The 19,558-nt window shown below is 37.8% G+C and overlaps 1 protein-coding gene across 1 annotated transcript in view; it reads left to right on the top strand.

Annotated features, from left to right (window-relative positions):
- LOC137648203 (vascular endothelial growth factor receptor 1-like) overlaps nucleotides 1–19,558 on the top strand; it is a 72,353-nt gene that overhangs the window by 43,615 nt on the left and 9,180 nt on the right. Inside the window, 12 exon segments of the mRNA XM_068381128.1 lie at nucleotides 962–1,076; nucleotides 1,079–1,117; nucleotides 1,374–1,574; nucleotides 1,803–1,931; nucleotides 3,223–3,362; nucleotides 4,090–4,194; nucleotides 8,377–8,523; nucleotides 9,432–9,582; nucleotides 9,809–10,036; nucleotides 11,017–11,164; nucleotides 12,418–12,470; nucleotides 16,415–16,554. Coding sequence (XP_068237229.1) covers nucleotides 962–1,076; nucleotides 1,079–1,117; nucleotides 1,374–1,574; nucleotides 1,803–1,931; nucleotides 3,223–3,362; nucleotides 4,090–4,194; nucleotides 8,377–8,523; nucleotides 9,432–9,582; nucleotides 9,809–10,036; nucleotides 11,017–11,164; nucleotides 12,418–12,470; nucleotides 16,415–16,554 — 1,596 coding nt within the window.

The raw sequence follows: 19,558 nt of genomic DNA, 5'->3' as shown, positions 1-19,558 counted from the left end.
GTTCTTGACAAGGTAACTACTGAGCCCCTAAGATCTAATTTTAGGTCACTGTAAAGTTTTAAATTCACCTCTGCTTTTAATTTAATGACATTGTTAAGTTCTTAATTGGGTCACTGCAACCCAATTATTGGGTACTGCAAAGTCCTTGATTTACCTTCAAGTATCCACCTTTAGGACACTGTAAAGTTCTATTTTTTGCCACTGGAGCTACCAAATCCACATACTGTTTGTAAAGTGTGTAAGAACTGGACGATTCATAAAGCCTAGAAATGATGTGTACCCTTTTTACATGAACCATAGCAATCTTTGCGATTTCAGTTGTTTTTTCTTCTGCCAAAAGTTCCCTTATTTTCCAAAGGTTGGTCTCCTCAAAAGTACAGTAAATATTCAGTCAAGGTGAAAATCATGAGGCATTATTGGTTTGCCAGCAGAAGATCACGCATCCTCAGAATTGTTGACATTGACTCTAGGTTACACTACTAGATAATATAGAAAACTGTGATGCTAGTTTAATGAATTAATAAGAAATCAGTATAATGACTTATTATATTAATTCTAAAGTAGTTAAGCCCAATGGTTGAATCCAATTTGTATACTCCTAAAGGATTTGAAGATATTAGACTGAGAAGGAAATAGACAAAAGCGAATGAATAAAAATAAAAGGTAGATTAGAGTGCAGCTGATAGCCAAAGGAACAACAACAAAATCTGAATATTTCTTCAGAGGGACACCGTTAATGAACGTGACAAGGTCTTCCTTGATTTTTTTTATAATAGTATTGTGCTTGTAAATAGATAGTCAAAGTGCACCTGTAATAGTTCGGATATGTGATACTTCCTGGTGTTCTTTCTTAAACTAAATTAACAATTCTGTCTCTTTATTATTGACTAATTAGATACCTTTCCAGTATGTGGTAAATTGTTGTTTCTAACTTTATGGGACTAATGCAATACCCTTCTAGGTCATGGTGAATGGTTCTTCAGATATAACATCAACAGTTGGGCCAAAAGTGCGGATTTGGAAGGATTCTGCTGAAGCACAAGGAATCTACCAGTGCATCGGGAGGAATAAACATGGAGAAAATTTCTGAGCAATCATATCACAGTAGCAATTTCAGGTGGGAAAATAAGAATATCAAACAGTTTTTGGATTGGAATAAAGTGAAGAGAGTTACTTCCTTATTCTGTAGGGACCAAAGTAGCAAAAGTTCCTTAACAGGCCAGTTTTCCCTTATTAAGTAATAACAGTACCATGCCTTGAAAAGAGAAAGAATGGAACGTTTATTAACTACTTCCATGTTGGTTTCTGATTAAGACTTGTTGGAACCTTAATATATCTTTTTAGGCCTACTCCAGACTTACTTTTTTCACCAGATTACGGTCAGCTAGCCTTTATGACACTTGAGGCTGAAGTAACCAGGGAAGAATCTGAGCAACCGATACACGTGAATAGCTCCTCATCAGTCATTGAAGTGATCAAGGGAGATAAGGTCCTGTTGAAGTGTAGGAAAAACAAGATGGCGAACTTAACAGATGAGTTCATGTGGACTTCACAGGATATCGATTTTCATCAAGGTATCTTTATACATATATACTGTATGTATGCATGTATGTATGTATGTATGTAGGTATATAATTATGCTATGCAACAAAATACAGTATGCATTCCCTATGTGCCTATTTTCATAATCCCTGGAAAAAAAATATATCAAGGCACCATAAATTCCCAGGGCAATAACTTCTCATAATCAAAGAAACTATATATATAAAAGAATTCCACTTGAAGGTCAAAATTCATTACAGAGAACATCACAAAGCAAGAAGAAGAATTTTCAGAAGTCTTGGAATGGAGATTGGACCCGGACCTTCTCAAGTACAATGGCACAAAGATCAGATGTCTGAGCTCTGACGAGAGGCTGATAATTGTCCAAGGTAAAGGAGTCAACATAAGCATTAAAACTGAGTTTACAAATGGAGTTTAATGATATTCACATCCGTTTGAAGTCTGGCCAGGTTATACTCTGGATATTCATTGTTGCAGTTATATTACTTCAATTGTTCTTTTTCTATTTGGTCAGAATATTCACAGCCATATATTTTCCAATATGCATTCAATCTCTCTGCTGGTAGTTACTGCATTACATCATAATCAAAATAATTTGCTATGAGTAAAGCGTGTCAGTAAACTACATTATAAGATGACAGAAAATACAGCCACCATACCAGCCAAAGAGAGAAGTTAAACAACCCTTGAGATACAGATGAAGGAAGAAATTTCCTCTATGCAAGGATATTGTAGTAAGGCTTGATCAAATCCGTTACCTTATGATACAGTACTTTTCCCACAATATGTAGAATATTGCTAACCTTAATGAGTACAAAAAGGCAAAGAGGAGAGGCAAGAACTTAGGTACCAATAGATCTTCGTAGGTCAGTTGCCAAAGTTTCGTAAGCAGAACCGATTTTCCTTAATGACACGTCATCTATTTTTTCCAAGGAAATGAAACTTTTTTTTTTACAATGTTTTAATGTTGAATGTAGTTGTATAAAGAAAAAAAGATTAGAGATGGGAGTCAAACTAGTAAGGCTAATCTTTAAAAATAATGATATAAAAACTGGGCGAAAGAGGATTAACGAAAGTATCATACTAGGAGCTATTGCATGCTACACACTTTAAACTTTGAGCAGTAAGAAAATAAACTTCTATTAGATTCATAAAGGGATTCTGCAGGGAGGTAGAGACATCCTAGACTCCATTTAGATCTACCATGATGAATAGCGTTGATTCTCTTGGAATTTAAGAAGTAGTTTTTGAACTGCAAGTTGAGTTTGTAGGTTATTCAAATCATCACTCACAAATGTAAAGAATAAATTGTTAAATTTCTGGGTCATTTATAGTCTTTAAGGTTTTAAAGAGATACAGATAATGAATTGAGAATGAACTCTCATATATACATATAATATATGCAACATTAATTAACTTCAGCTTTAGCTTTATTAAGGGCTATTTTTCTTGCCGCACTTGCTTTATATTCTTATACTTTACCACTGTTTTTGCTTCATTTGTTCCATCTTGCAACCTAGTCTTCTAACTTTAACCTATTAGTGTAACTCTATAGTTTTACCATATGTGCACTTGGTGCTGTATGGCCCCATAAGCCCATTTCTGGGCTAATAGCTCAAATCCCTAAATCCAATCCTATTTCCATAAAAATTACCACAGAGGCCCAGGCACCTAAACTTGTGGCACACGAGGCCTTTGAAAAGGTCGTCGAAGGTATCGGGAGTCTGGATCTGGGGACAGTGGTAAATTTCTCATGCAGAGCTACAGGAGTTCCAGATCCCATCATCAGGTGGACGAAGGTAGGTGATAAGATGTGTCCAGAACTTTGAGTTGTATTGAACTCGCGTGCATCCAATTCCAGCAGTTCATTGGTATTCGTTAGGCATAGATTACTCTAATAAAGATTGATTGAGCTGAAAGAGAAATGCGCCCCACAGAAACATACATTTTCACCATAAAATTAAAGTTACACTTGAAATTTATTAAATAGTTTTTTAGCTATGATTTTAATACTACAGAAAACCTTGCGTAGTAACATAATAAAGAAATTGTCTATTCAGACCAACCATGGTAGGAATAAGGTGAAATTTGAATGGCTGAGAATATTTTAACAAATCCCATGTGCAGTGTGTATATAAGATGTCCTATTATGCCATATAAATAAAACTACTGTATGTTAGGGATGATAATATGATGTAGCTTCTTTAGTTAAGTTTAGTAAAAAACTCATGATAGGGATTATAACAGTTTTAGGTACTGTACAACTAGGTAAAGCATTACCATTCAAGAAATCTAGTTGCCATTCAGCTGGATTATCTAAGAAGTGTTTCGTGACGTAAAAAGACGATAATGCCTGTGTTCTTTACAGTTCATTTCATATCAACTTCCAAAAGTTGATTTTGAAATGTGTTAAGCTATTTACGAACCAGTAATTGTGCATGTTGATATAGACTCTTTGGTCAGAAAAATAAACAGATTTTCTACCTTTCATTACAATCCCATCAATGTTTCATAAATGATTTTCAGGACGATGAACCACTGAAGGATGAACGCCCACGGGTGAAGATTGAGGGTTCTACCCTAAGCCTTTACCTGACCCGAGAAAGTGATTCTGGTCTCTACAAATGCAATGTATGTATTGTACAGCTTTAGATTTTTTACTTGAAAATAGAGTTATGAGCACGAGAAAACATAAATTGCAGATATCCAAGATTTCATTAAACAATCAAATAAGATCTTAACAGAACCTTGATTGATATGTAACCTTTCTATATGCTAAGTTATTATAAAAAAGTCTTCCAGTCTATTTATTAAAAGAAATCAATGGAAAGTGGTTAATTATGATTCAGTAGTTACCACAGAGACACAGTATTTTTGCCCAATTATATCATGTAAGCTTTGTACATAGGTCCCTAAATCCTTTAAGGAGTGTCCACTCAACTGGGCAGTGTTTGACAGGCAAACATTGTAACAAGAATGTATGAAAAACAGCAATGAATACCGATGACGTCAGAAGCGAGAACACTACAGGTGAACAACCTCCCTACCATGTACAAGTGTTCGTAATTTGCCAAGGAATTATGATACTGACAGGCATAGGATTCCAGAAGTAATATGTTTATGTTATAAAATCTAGCTGTTTGTCACACATAAATGGTATCTTCATGTTTATGAATATTTGTATCATCTAAAGTATGCTGGAGTTCATTCTTGTTTACTTTTCCTGAAGTCTAATTCGCAGCCATCTTGCATTTTATGTAAAATTGTTACATGGATTTCCCATGCAGTTTTTCCAAAATGTAGTAATTGTAATGTTTAAAACGGACTATTTTTGGGTGAGATGGCCATGTCGTCCTGATGGAAGTTCCTTAAGGTAGCTTCCTAAGGGATATATGTACTACAGTGATATTCCTAGAGGATTTTACCTTTAGGTATCCAGAATCCTAACTCCTGGCACGAATATCCTTAAATTTTCTCTCAAGGATATCGTATAATATCAGAGGACGTATTCTTGACACGCCATATAGCAATCTGCACCCCTAATAGCGTTTACGCTTCGAGGAGGTGTGGCAGAATAGAAGGGGAGCCGTATCAAGGTTACCCCCGTTCTCGTACTACTATTGAGTATGACAACAGCGCCATTTCCACGATGGCGGACATTCCTTGTAGCATTGAGCATGGGGCTACAGATACAGTACAACGGGAGGGATACTGTGAAGATCTTTTCTTTTTTAGAGGAGATGGGTGGGTCCATCAGGACCACATGGCCATCTCACCCAAAAATAGATTTTTTGCTTTGCTCAAAATCCATTTTTTGGGTTCAAGCCATGTCGTCCTGATGGAAGCATACCAGAACATTAGTGTATCTGTGGATTTTCATCAGTGCCTTAACCTCGGAACAACATTTTCTATGGTCATGGGGACCAATCGAGACAAGTGACGTCACCGTTATCCGTCATCATCACTAATCATAAACAATGTTAGTGCTTCCTGCCTCCTACAGGGAAGAGTCATTGTGTATCCCACTCAGCCTATTTGCCGTAGCCTTCCTTACAATATTAAATTATAGAGTTTCCTGATCAGGAAGACTCAAGGATAAAGGCTCTACCCTTTAAGGGTTAGGAGTGTATCACCCCTGCCTTGAAGCTATTTAATATTGTAGAGTAATCCGAATACTGATTTCTAATCAGGATATTGAAGAAATTATATTCATTCAATATGGGATTGGGTTCAGCAAATGCCTGTGTATGGATATCTAAGATATATTGGAAATAACTACTAGTATAAAATATATAGTGGTTTTTTATCTGCAGTATATTCTATACTGTAGATATACTGGCTACCTGTATAACATATACTGTAGTTCAGCCGGCATGTTGCCGACATAGCTAGGTCTTGCCAGCATATCTAGTATGCTAGCTAGAGAGAGAGAGATAGCATGGAGTAAAGGCTACTCCTTTACTGTGTATGTATACAGTAATGAAAGATGTAAAAGTCTAATCTTACTGCCTTTCTCCAGAAAGAAGGTTCTAATGGAAGGGGAGAATGTACCATTCAGGCTTCCATCCAACTACAGTACTATTGCCGGCAAAGTGCCGCCAATATACTGCCGGCAGGCTAGCCTCCGGCAGTATCAGTACATCAGTGTGCTGCCATCTAAGTCAGCACTTATCTGCGCCGGCCTGGCCGGCGGTATTCCGGCAACAGAACCTGTGGATAGCAGTCCAAGGGAGAACTGAAGAACCTTGGGGACAGAAAGGGACTTCCCACTCACAGCCATCATGGTTGCCGGCAGCCGCCAGTTGCCGGCAGCCATCCGACAGATAATGTGGCTGCCAGCAGTATGCACTGCCGCCAGCCATGGTTACTGACATTCAACATGGCTGCTGACAGTTGTCATGGCTAGAGAGGGAGTCTGGCCGGCTCCGGCAACCTACCAGCAATGGTAAGGTTGAAAGATGCCGGCCCAATGAAAGACAATGGCTAGGCCATCAAAAGTGGACAGAGGGGTAGGGAACAGGGTCCTGTATAGCGTGTGAAAGGAACTGGCAAAATTGTCAGTCCTACCACCTCTTAAAAGAAACTCTGTTTCAGTATCGGCGGAATCCTAGGTGACAGGAGAGTCTCAGTTCTCCACCCTAGAGATTGCCGAGACAGTTAAGGGGATGGCGGCATTGCCGCCTCCTCTCAACAAGGGAGAAAACAGAGTTCCAGTGCCACGTCATCCTAGGCAAAAGAAGAATATCACTCTTCAGCCTAGGGGACTGCGGCACAGGACTAGTCCTCTAGTCGCAAGGAGAAGATGGTATCCTACCACAACTTCAAGTGCGGCTAGGGAGGGCTAGCCTCCAATGCCGGCAGCCTAGCCGACAGGGGAATGATGGTATCCTACAACCCACTCGCCCTGCCGACAGGTCGCCAACATAAGACTAAATACTCTGAGATTCTGGCTAAATCCCAAAACCTGCTGGTATACCACAACCAGCGGTTTAAGGGAAGAGACAGAAAAACCCTAGGCTAGTCATGTCTGAATAAAATTCATGGCACGGCCACTAGGGTTGTAGCCTGAAGCTACACTCAGAGGGAAAAGAGATTACCCTTAAATCTCCAAGGAGACGTGTAATGTTTCATATAATTCTAGGAGGTATCAGTCTCCACTTGAATTGAAAAAACAATACACGAGGGTAACCGGGGAAATGTCTGAACGTATAATAAAACGCCTTGATTAGGTTACCTAGGCTAGACGAGATCTTGGTGACCTAAATTACCGAAACTCTAACTATACGATTGACATGGAAAAGGAAAATTATGCACATTATCAAAATCTTTACGAGTATAATTGCCTAAATAGCTAGATAATTAAATAAAGCTATTTAAAACTGGAAATCGTTCGGCTAACTAAATAACACATGCCTAACGAACGACGGCACCCATGGCGCCTCCAGTAAGAAGCCTAGCTCTTAGGCACAATAAATTACTCTAATATCATTGTGAAACAGGAGTTAAAATATACTCATAGTAAAGACCCGATACTCAACTTTCCAGAGGCGGAAGAAGATGGAGAAAGCATAATTATAATCCTGTAAAACGATCTAAAAGTTAGATCCACAGGGAATACCACCGAGCAAAATCGCTACAGAATAAGGAATGTTCGCCATCGTGGAAATGGCGCTGTTGTCATACTCAATAGTAGTACGAGAACGGGGGTAACCTTGATACGGCTCCCCTTCTATTCTGCCACACCTCCTCGAAGCGTAAACGCTATTAGGGGTGCAGATTGCTATGTGGCGTGTCAAGAATACGTCCTCTGATGTTATACGATATCCTTGAGAGAAAATTTAAGGATATTCGTGCCAGGAATTAGAATTCTGGATACCTAAAGGTAAAATTCTCTAGGAATATCACTGTAGTACATATATCCCTTAGGAAGCTACCTTAAGGAACTTCCATCAGGACGACATGGCTTGAGCCCAAAAATGCCATTATCTTTGTTTTCATTCTAATCTTGCTGCTCATCATAGCAATGCTATCTGAATGCATTGGGCTGGAAAAACACTAACTTTTTAGCCCAAAAGTTTGACTGAGTTAAGTACCTGTGTGTAGACATAACTTGTCAGCTTTGTCTGGTGAATGAGTAGCACTGTTTGGCGCCAGATCCATCCTTAAGGTTTTTATGTTTCTAATGTCATCACCAGTCATTCCTGCCACCGTTCATAATCTGGTAACGATTTTTGCCCATCAGACAGTGCCCGGTCATGTGGATGCACCCTTATGCTTCTTCACCATCTATTTCTTTCACACTGGTATCCACAGGTATCTAACAGAGCTGGATGGGAACATGACTATGTGAATCTCATTGTGGCCACTGGATATCATTCTCCCGTTGTTATTTACGTAATCTTGGGCCTTTGCATCATTGCCCTTGTCTGTGGGATTGTCGCACATTTCGTAAGAAAAGATGTATGGAAAGGCGTTTTTGTATTTTTTCTTTGATGACATGATTGATAACACTATTAATTTACTTTTAATCCTCTGTACCTTTTCCCTCCTTTTTTCTTTATTACCTCATAATCAATGCTAGTCCCACAGTTACATTCAGTTGGCTGATTTATTACTCTATACTATACAGTGTATATACCCTAAACTTATTTCCTTCAGTCGCGCTAGTTTAACTTGGTTGTCTATCACCTACTAATAATACCTTTGTTATTCATCGAAATATATATAGTATTAGTCTTTCATTGCATCCACAGATCTAATATCTAGCCACTACATGTGTCAACATAAATATGTGAGCAAACTATGCGTCCAACACATTCACTCTACCTCATGGCTAGAATGTTGACAACTGAAATACAAGAAAATGCTCTCACTTAGATAAAACAACGATGATATATACTAAGACTATAAAGTGAATATAACATAATACATTCCTAATTACCTCTGCTTTCATATACTTGCATAGGTTAGGCAAATGATAATATAGATAACACAACTATACACACATAAAATATCTAAGGTACACTCTATATGCTCTATCTTTTTGATCCCCTAGCTTTGCTTTAGTTTTTATAAGACATTTGCCAATAATTTTCATGTTAACTCCTTTCATTATTTTTAAGGCAATTAATAACCTTAATCTTCATCTTAAGTTACCAAAGTTCTTGATTAAATCCTGCCTTAGTTATCCATGAATTTACTCTTTAAGCTATCACATTTCTAGATTGAATCCTACTCGTTAGTTTCCAAAGTATTTGACATTCCCCTTCTGTAAATTATAAGAAAAAAAAAGCCAAGGTATCTTAGTTTCTCATCTTGCATGACTGAGAGAGGAAGAAATAAGTTAAATTCTCTTATATGATCCATAGAAAAGAAAGAGGAATTTTATGCTAGAAGAGGTGGAGCAGTTCATGAAAGGCGCGCCGGATCGTCTCAACCCCGAGTTAGGGCTCACCCAACAAGCTCATCTCTTGCCTTGTGATATGCAATTTGAGATAGCAAGAAGCCGCATTGAGTTTGGTACGTATTGGATTCTTTGTTAATTACCTATTTATTATTTACTATCATCCATGGAATTTTTTTCTCATTTTACAGCTAAATAAAAAAAAAAGAGCTATGCTTGATTCATACCGAAAAGAATCTGTTGTCACTTTGAACTGATTAATATCACAATTCTATGCAAATATTATGTCTTATCCAAGTCCCTCTTTTAACAGTCAATTAATGTATGTTATTCAATTAACAGGAAAACTCATTGGAGAGGGGGAGTTTGGGCATGTCTTCCAAGCAAAGGTGGATGGCCTTCGAGCAAATGAATTGCAAACAACCGTTGCAGTGAAGACGGCCAAGTCTCGGTCTAATGAAGTGTTCAGGAAGGAGCTCATTGCTGAGGTCAAGATCATGATGCACATCGGCAGACACGCAAATGTCCTCAACTTACTTGGAATTTGTTCAGAAAATTTGGCAACAAAAGGTCAGGAAGCAATAGACGTTATTTGTTTTCAGTGCAACAACAGTTGTCCTTCAGGATCGTGATGGCATTTTAGATATGCGTTTTGTATTTCTATGTTTTGCAAGCTGCACTAAACAACAAAAGATATTTCACAACTTAAATGTAAGGGCTTGCCTTGTATAGAGTGTCTGATTGAGCATGATAGCTTTAGAGTAATAACTCCTGTTTATTTATGAGATTAATGGTGCCATTGTAAGAAACAATATGTTTGTGAACTATATACATCGTATATTGATTTTGAAAATGCTTATCAATGAATAGTAACTGTATTCTTTACTAATAACTTTTTCTTTTGAGGAATCAAGTTTTCTAAAGAATTGGACGCTTTGATTTGACAATAATTTCTCTGCATCTTTTTTAAGTAGCCTATCAGAGCAGGGATAAAGTACAGTAAAGGTATGTCGTTAGAGAAGGGAATGGCAGTAAAATTTATCAGAAACAAAAGACGTGAAATTAATTATGATGGCTCTATATATCACCATATGAATTAAATGGGGAATTGCAAAAACTGGTAAAAAGCTACATGAACTTTTTGTATCTGTATGGAAAGAAAGCTTATGACAGTTTTGCTGCTGTATGTGTTTCTATTTCAATAGACGTGAATAAGTAACATTGCATTCCTGGTATATGTAAGGGCTAAAGAATGCTAGACAGACAGCATCATCGCCAAGGAGAGTGGAGGATGGGGTTGCGATTGAGTCTATTTGTCATGAATTTATTTTGAACAATTTATGTTTGAAACTTCCCTCCTTGACTCAGAGTTAGTAAACACTTTGGTGTCATAAACATCAGTCAGTTTCCTACTAATTATTAATACAAATACATAATATTCATTGGCTTAAATGTCCATGGCCAAGAACAAGTCTGAAGTCATTTTCTTATCAATGAACTCACATTCAAAACCAGAATGAACTGGAAACTAATAATTGCCTGTACAACAGGAGAACTTCTGGTGATAATCGAGTACTGCCGCCATGGCAACCTTCGAGATTACCTCCTACGACACAGGAACAACTTTGTACTGGACAAGAATGCAACCGGACCCCGCAGCCATTCTGATAGGAAAGCTGAATCTTCTGTATCTGCATTGTGTGTATAAATTCTGCATTATTTAAATTTCTCTAGGGACACTAGAATTTATATTCTATACCTTTTTCGTGTTGAATTTTTAGTAAAGGAGTGATCAATAATCTAAAAAATATGTATATATAGATTTGCTGCCTATGTGGATGATTATTATCTCCGCCAAGGTTGTAATATAGAGTCGGTTTAATCTTTTATTTGTCCATGTGTTTGTCTGTGGAAAGGATAACGTCAAAACTACTCGACGGATTTTGACTACATTTTCACCACAGATAGACCTTGGGTCATGGACGACGCCATTAAATTTTGGAGATGATCCGGATCAAGATCATAATTCTGGATCAACTTTGCACTTTTCACCATCTACAGTCAGCATGTGAAAAGAGGGACATGCTGTCCGTAGACTTAAGTTAAATGTTATAGTGGATTCCTCCAGGTTTAGCATATAAAAAATAGTATTTTGTCCATAGACTTGAGTAACATGTTGGCAATATTCACTGGTAGAGGCCTAAAATCTCTGATTGCTCTTGTTTTGATAAATGTTTTCATTAATATTTTCCTGAATATGATATGAACTTACAATATACTTTATCCCCTGATAGATCTTCTCATCACCGGTAATAGTAAATGGCTAGATATAATAGACAAGCGTTTCCTCATAATGATTTGCTTCTTAGATAAAAGTTTTGTTTTTACTGAATCTGGTAATGCCTTTGTTATTGTGTGGCTAAGGGAGTTTTCAATTCTTTTTTTAAGAACTTTAACTTTGTTACTATGCTTTTGCACACATATTTACATAGGAGAGTTAATCAATGATATTCATGAACCAACACAGATTATGATGCCATCTAACTTGGTAGATTTCTTTTGGTACCCTGTTATTTGATGTATCCACAGCAGTATTGTATATCCTGATAACAGTTTCAGATAGATAATTTCCGAAAATTCTATGGTAATTTTATGTTCTTCCCCCCCCAAAAAAAAACATTCTAATTGAAATTTACAAAACAGAGGAATACTATAACTAAATTCCCACAACAGAAATGTTATAAGTTTGTTAAAATGTTATCAAGACCTTTGCAAAATTCCAAGTCAGTATTTGACGATTCAAATGGTACGAAGGTTTTAAAAAATCTTAGTTTGGCCCATCTTCTATATGTAAACTGAATTCTGAAACCGATTTAAAAATGCAAAGGTTAGATTCTTGAATACTGCCATATTGAATCTATTTTCATTGTTGTTGCTCCTCTCCTCGACAGACTGTGTAAGGATGACACTCGCTCCTCTCATCCAGCATCATCTGCTTCAGGAAGTGATGTCAAGAGAGATTCGATGCTGAATGACATGAACCGAGTCATCTAGATCCTCCGTATAACCCCCATCAGTGTACGTATGGCAAAAAGTAGGGAATACACTAAGTCTGAGGTAAAATTAATTCTTATCCTTCATGATAGTGCACTGGTTTACCATTGACTTACTGTATTTCTATATCTTACCTAGTATATTAGTAGCCTACTTTGGTTTACTGGCAAATTTTAATGCAAACAAATTGTAATACGAGCATACATATTTGAACTTGGTTACGAGTATTGCATCCGCTAGCGAGTGTCAGTGTAATAATGATTTGAGGTTTCGAAAAAAACGCCTGTACAGGTACTACGCCAGCTAGGAAGACCACTTAAAAGAAAACACAATCACAGCCTATTGGATGGCTACACTGCCAGGTGGGATCATAGAATTCTCAGTGGCTATTCCACATTGCTATAACCTCTTTCCAGTGCGTCAAGCTGAAAATCTCCGCGTACAGCCTTAGCTACACTTACAACAGCACTTACATGCCACATCATGCCAGCATGAGAAATTTGGACGCCCTTCACCAGCTACTGCATGAGATCATGAGGGAGTGTTGACATGTCTACATGGCAACACTTTTTCATCTAATTTTCATGCCAATTGAATTATCAATTGTATGTATTTATTTTTCATTGTGAATTATTAATTTTGATCCCTTTCTAATGTTCAGCGTTATACATTGTTCCATAATTACCAGTACAAACTTTAAAAAGGAGTGTATACATTTATATATGGATGTGTGGAAGGTATTGAGTGAATTTCCTTTATTTCTTATAGGAAAAATTGTTTTTAATATACGAGCATTTTAGTTTGCGGGTTCGCTCCCAGAACAAATGAGAGTTGTGAACTTAGTTATTACTGTGTATAGGTACAATTTCTTTACTTCATTTCAAGAACTTAGAGTCAAGGTTTTCAGAGGGAAATGCATCCAAAATCATTGGGAAATTGAAAGAGTTTACTTTTATTGTATGTGCCCAATGTCTTAGATGTTCTTATGCACAAAGAGTAGAGATTTCTTAATCATATCTAGTTGACCTGCATTGAAGAGACTCATCTTTACACTTCATCTCCAATCATAACAATCCCTCTTTAAAGTCCAAAAGGATGTTATAATTCTGGAAACTCAAGAAAAAGTAAGGAAAATTTGAGTAAATACTCACTGAAAGGTTGGTTAATCAAACATCAAACAGATATACAGAGGTATCTTGGTATACAAGCAACTCAAAATACAAGCAAACTGGTGTATGAGCATAAAAATTTGAATTAGTATATGAAAATTGTATTAGTCTGCAAGCAAAATTTTCTCTCCTGATTGTAATGTTTGTGGACAAATACTAAAAAGACTAGCACGCAATGCGCAGAAAAGTTGCACATTACCCTAACACCACCCATGTGGTGTTCAAGTGATTTTTACACCAGTTTCGTATGCCTTAGCTCGTATCCGTGCTCCCACGGCTCCCCCTCTGTGCTTAGATATTAAATCTCTCGCTTTCTCTACAGTGCTTGTACTAACATCACCTAATGTTATCTTGCGAGCGTCTGTAGAAGTGTTTCTTGTAAAGTTGTGACTGCGTATTCTTTATAGAATTATGATAGCTATTGTTCAAGCCAAGTTAACAATATTAACAATACAATACAGCATCTAAACAATGGCCCCCCAAGATGATTAAGAAGGATGGTAAGAAGATGATTACCTTGAGGTGATAAAAGAAATTATTGAAAAGCATGATCAAGGTACGTGTGGTGCAAAAACATATAATCGTACAACGTCGATGATTTACATAGTTCTTAGGAAAAAGAAGAAATCAAAGCAACTGATGCTGAGATAAGAGTGCTTACATTGGCGAAACAATGACCACATATTCTTGTTAATGTGGAAAATCTGCTTCTTTTCTAGATCAATGAGAAGCAGTTAGCAGGAGATACGATAACAGAGAACATCTTTTGTGAAAAATTAAAGTTTTTCTATGCTGGCCTTATTAAAGTTTTTCTATGCTGGCCTTATGAAAAATGAGCCTGGTACATCAGCAGACAAAGAAAAGGGAACATTCAAAGCGAGACTTGTTTGAAAACTTCAAGAAAGGAACAGGCATCCTTAATGTCATGGTAAGACTGCAAGCTCTGATGGCAAGGCAGTAGAGGCATTCACTTCCAAATTTGAAAGGTTCACGGATTCCGAGTCTTTCAAGCCTCAGCAAGTGTTCAACTGCAACGAAAACGGTCTGTTCTGCAGGAAGATGTCCAGGAAGAACTTTATTACTACAGAAGAAAAGGAAATTTCCTATCACAAGCCCTTGAAAGACTGTCTAACCCCGATGTTCTGTGCAAAGGCCAGTGGGGTTTACAAAACCAAACCTCTCATGGTGTATCACTCGGAGAATCCACAAGCCTTTAAAAAGAACAAGAGGCAAAAGAAGCAACCTAATGTCATGTGGAGGCTAAACAGCAAGGCTTGGGTAACAAATTTTGTTTGGGAAATGAATCAATGAGGTTTATGGTCCTGAGGTAAAAAAGTAACTTTTGGCCAAGAACCTCATACTCTAAATCATATTGCTTATAGACAGTGCCCCTGCCCATTCATCAACCACGGAAGAGGAGCTAATGGAGGAATTCAGATTCTTTAGAATTAAGTTTCTGCCACTCAACACCACTCCAATTCTCTAACCCATGGATCAGGAGGTGATCTCAAATTTCAAAAAGCTGTATACAAAGGCAATGTTCCAAGGTCACTGAAAGGACCATGCTCACCCTCCGAGAGTTTAGTAAAGAACATTTCCACATCGTCCCCTGACTGAAAGTGATTTATAAAGCTTGGAAAGGGGTCACCAAGAAAACCCTCAACTCTGCATTAAGGAAAATGTGGCCTGAATGCGTTGATGAACGCTATTTAAGGGATTCGAACCCATGCAGGAAGTCGCTGACGATGAAATTGTGTTCATGGGCTAGATAATTGGGTTAGAAGTGAACAAGTATGACATCAGCAATCTTCTGGGTGAGCATAGTGAGCAGTTAATGACCAAGGAGCTGTTGGAGTTGCATAAGGAGCAGCAACAAGAGGTAGCTGAGGAGATTTCATTTGTGGATGAGGAGGAACAGAGTGACAAAACTCTCACTTCAAAGATTCTGAAAATGTGGAAAACCCTGCAAACTTTTTTGTAGAAACACATTACACGGGTTAAGTTTTGGCAGGGTGGGTAACGAATCTATTTAGAGACAATGAGACAAAAGCAGTCGTCTCTAGATAGGTTCCTTGTAAAAGTTGAATGTAAGAGTATAAAAAAAGATGACAAAGTGTCCTAAAGGCTTAATTAAGTGATTCAGTTAGTGATAGTGAACGCCATTCAAGAGAGAGAACTCTCAATATTTTACCAGGAATTTTCATAGAGGGAGATTCTCCCTTCAAGCAGTAACCTCCTCCTCCTCCTCCTTTCTTGTTTCCCTCACCCCAGCCACGACTATCTTCAAAGGTAAAGTTCGAGATAATTTATAAATACTTTCTTTTTTTATGAACTATTAATTTGTATTAATTTCTGATGAATACAGTAACATTACAAAACTTAAAGAATGAGTACATACATGTATTTATGGGTGTGCGTAATGCATTGAGTGAATTCCCTTTATTTCTAATGGGAAAAATTGTTTTGGTTTACGAGTATTTTGTGTCCCGAGGTCGCTCCCGGAAGGTATTAAACTCTGAAACCGAGGTACTGCTGTACAGTACCCTAAATTTCACAATATTGAAAGGATGTACAGTATAGATATAAGATAAGAATTTAAGGAGTGTATGCCTATTCCCTTATTTTTTCTCTACCAACCGCTACCTTTCTCTTCTGCTGTTTTCATACCTCACATTCCGTCTTTCCCGTTTATTCTACTAATGACCAATTTCTTTGGCTCCTACAGTCGCAACCTCCAGCGCATCTGACCATGCCCCTTCCGTATACTCAGACATGACACCCATGAAGGAGAACCTCACTCAGTCTGACCTCATATCCTGGTCATATCAGATAGGGAAGGGGATGGACTATCTTTCTATGAGGAAGGTAAGGAACACTTAATCTATAGAAAGACGAGAGAACACCTGATAACATGAAAGGGTCACACATAATCAAAGAGGAATTGCAGGTCTTTTTCTTGTTAACATTACACCATCAAGTAACAACTCTGACCTACTTCGTTGAAAGAGTTGAGTGCATATATTCTTCATCTGTGTGTTCAGATTTGTATAAAACGTGCAATTTTTTATTTTGAATATAAAATTTAGGCACTCTGGAACACATTGCAATTATACAATTATATTTGAGATAGTAACGTTTTGATTTAAAAAATACAAAGAGCTTTGGTGATTTGTCAAAATTTGAAACTTCATCTAAGAAAGCTAAGGAGACCTTTTCCAAAACGTCATAATTGACTTGAAAGTTCAGTTTGCTAAGAAGTAAAATTACCTTTAATGAAACCAGAAAGAATGTCAGAACTTGACTTTGGAGACCTGCTAAACTTAATTCTGATTGAATTATCTGAGATTAAGTTTAGATTGACCCAACCAGTGTTTATTTGGTAAGCATGATCTCTGCATGGCTCAACGCCAGGTGGAATTGTTTCAATACACAAAGTTCACTCACCATGATACTTCTTAGCCTGTCTTGGTACAGCTTTTCTTAGTAAGTGTTGTGTAATGGGACTCAAATCAGTTTGATTCAGTATAGCTAGGAACAACTCAACGGATTTTGATTTAGCTTTACTCCCTCCGTGTTCACTCACCATGACACTTCTTAGCCTGGCTTGGTACAGCTTTTCTTAGTAAGTGTTGTGTAATGGGACTCAAATCAGTTTGATTCAGTATAGCTAGGAACAACTCAACAGATTTTGATTTAGCTTTACTCCCTCCGTGTTCACTCACCATGACACTTCTTAGCCTGGCTTGGTACAGCTTTTCTTAGTAAGTGTTGTGTAATGGGACTCAAATCAGTTTGATTCAGTATAGCTAGGAACAACTCAACAGATTTTAATTTAGCTTTACTCCCTCCGTGTTCACTCACCATGACACTTCTTAGCCTAGCTTGGTACAGCTTTTCCTAGTAAGTGTTGTGTAATGGGACTCAAATCAGTTTGATTCAGTATAGCTAGGAACAACTCAACAGATTTTAATTTAGCTTTACTCCCTCCGTGTTCACTCACCATGACACTTCTTAGCCTGGCTTGGTACAGCTTTTCCTAGTAAGTGTTGTGTAATGGGACTCAAATCAGTTTGATTCAGTATAGCTAGGAACAACTCAACAGATTTTGATTTAGCTTTACTCCCTCCGTGTTCACTCACCATGACACTTCTTAGCCTGGCTTGGTACAGCTTTTCTTAGTAAGTGTTGTGTAATGGGACTCAAATCAGTTTGATTCAGTATAGCTAGGAACAACTCAACAGATTTTGATTTAGCTTTACTCCCTCCGTGTTCACTCACCATGACACTTCTTAGCCTGGCTTGGTACAGCTTTTCTTAGTAAGTGTTGTGTAATGGGACTCAAATCAGTTTGATTCAGTATAGCTAGGAACAACTCAACAGATTTTGATTTAGCTTTACTCCCTCCGTGTTCACTCACCATGACACTTCTTAGCCTGGCTTGGTACAGCTTTTCCTAGTAAGTGTTGTGTAATGGGACTCAAATCAGTTTGATTCAGTATAGCTAGGAACAACTCAACAGATTTTTATTTAGCTTTACTCCCTCCGTGTTCACTCACCATGACACTTCTTAGCCTGGCTTGGTACAGCTTTTCTTAGTAAGTGTTGTGTAATGGGACTCAAATCAGTTTGATTCAGTATAGCTAGGAACAACTCAACAGATTTTAATTTAGCTTCACTCCCTCCGTGTTCACTCACCATGACACTTCTTAGCCTGGCTTGGTACAGCTTTTCTTAGTAAGTGTTGTGTAATGGGACTCAAATCAGTTTGATTCAGTATAGCTAGGAACAACTCAACAGATTTTGATTTAGCTTTACTCCCTCCGTGTTCACTCACCATGACACTTCTTAGCCTGGCTTGGTACAGCTTTTCTTAGTAAGTGTTGTGTAATGGGACTCAAATCAGTTTGATTCAGTATAGCTAGGAACAACTCAACAGATTTTAATTTAGCTTTACTCCCTCCGTGTTCACTCACCATGACACTTCTTAGCCTGGCTTGGTACAGCTTTTCCTAGTAAGTGTTGTGTAATGGGACTCAAATCAGTTTGATTCAGTATAGCTAGGAACAACTCAACAGATTTTAATTTAGCTTTACTCCCTCCGTGTTCACTCACCATGACACTTCTTAGCCTGGCTTGGTACAGCTTTTCCTAGTAAGTGTTGTGTAATGGGACTCAAATCAGTTTGATTCAGTATAGCTAGGAACAACTCAACAGATTTTGATTTAGCTTTACTCCCTCCGTGTTCACTCACCATGACACTTCTTAGCCTGGCTTGGTACAGCTTTTCTTAGTAAGTGTTGTGTAATGGGACTCAAATCAGTTTGATTCAGTATAGCTAGGAACAACTCAACAGATTTTGATTTAGCTTTACTCCCTCCGTGTTCACTCACCATGACACTTCTTAGCCTGGCTTGGTACAGCTTTTCCTAGTAAGTGTTGTGTAATGGGACTCAAATCAGTTTGATTCAGTATAGCTAGGAACAACTCAACAGATTTTGATTTAGCTTTACTCCCTCCGTGTTCACTCACCATGACACTTCTTAGCCTGGCTTGGTACAGCTTTTCCTAGTAAGTGTTGTGTAATGGGACTCAAATCAGTTTGATTCAGTATAGCTAGGAACAACTCAACAGATTTTTATTTATATTTACTCCCTCCGTGTTCACTCACCATGACACTTCTTAGCCTGGCTTGGTACAGCTTTTCTTAGTAAGTGTTGTGTAATGGGACTCAAATCAGTTTGATTCAGTATAGCTAGGAACAACTCAACAGATTTTGATTTAGCTTTACTCCCTCCGTGTTCACTCACCATGACACTTCTTAGCCTGGCTTGGTACAGCTTTTCTTAGTAAGTGTTGTGTAATGGGACTC

The sequence above is a fragment of the Palaemon carinicauda genome, chromosome 10 (genome assembly GCF_036898095.1).
Source record: "Palaemon carinicauda isolate YSFRI2023 chromosome 10, ASM3689809v2, whole genome shotgun sequence".
NCBI classification, from domain to species: domain Eukaryota; kingdom Metazoa; phylum Arthropoda; class Malacostraca; order Decapoda; family Palaemonidae; genus Palaemon; species Palaemon carinicauda.
This window is presented reverse-complemented; position numbering and strand designations above follow the sequence as displayed.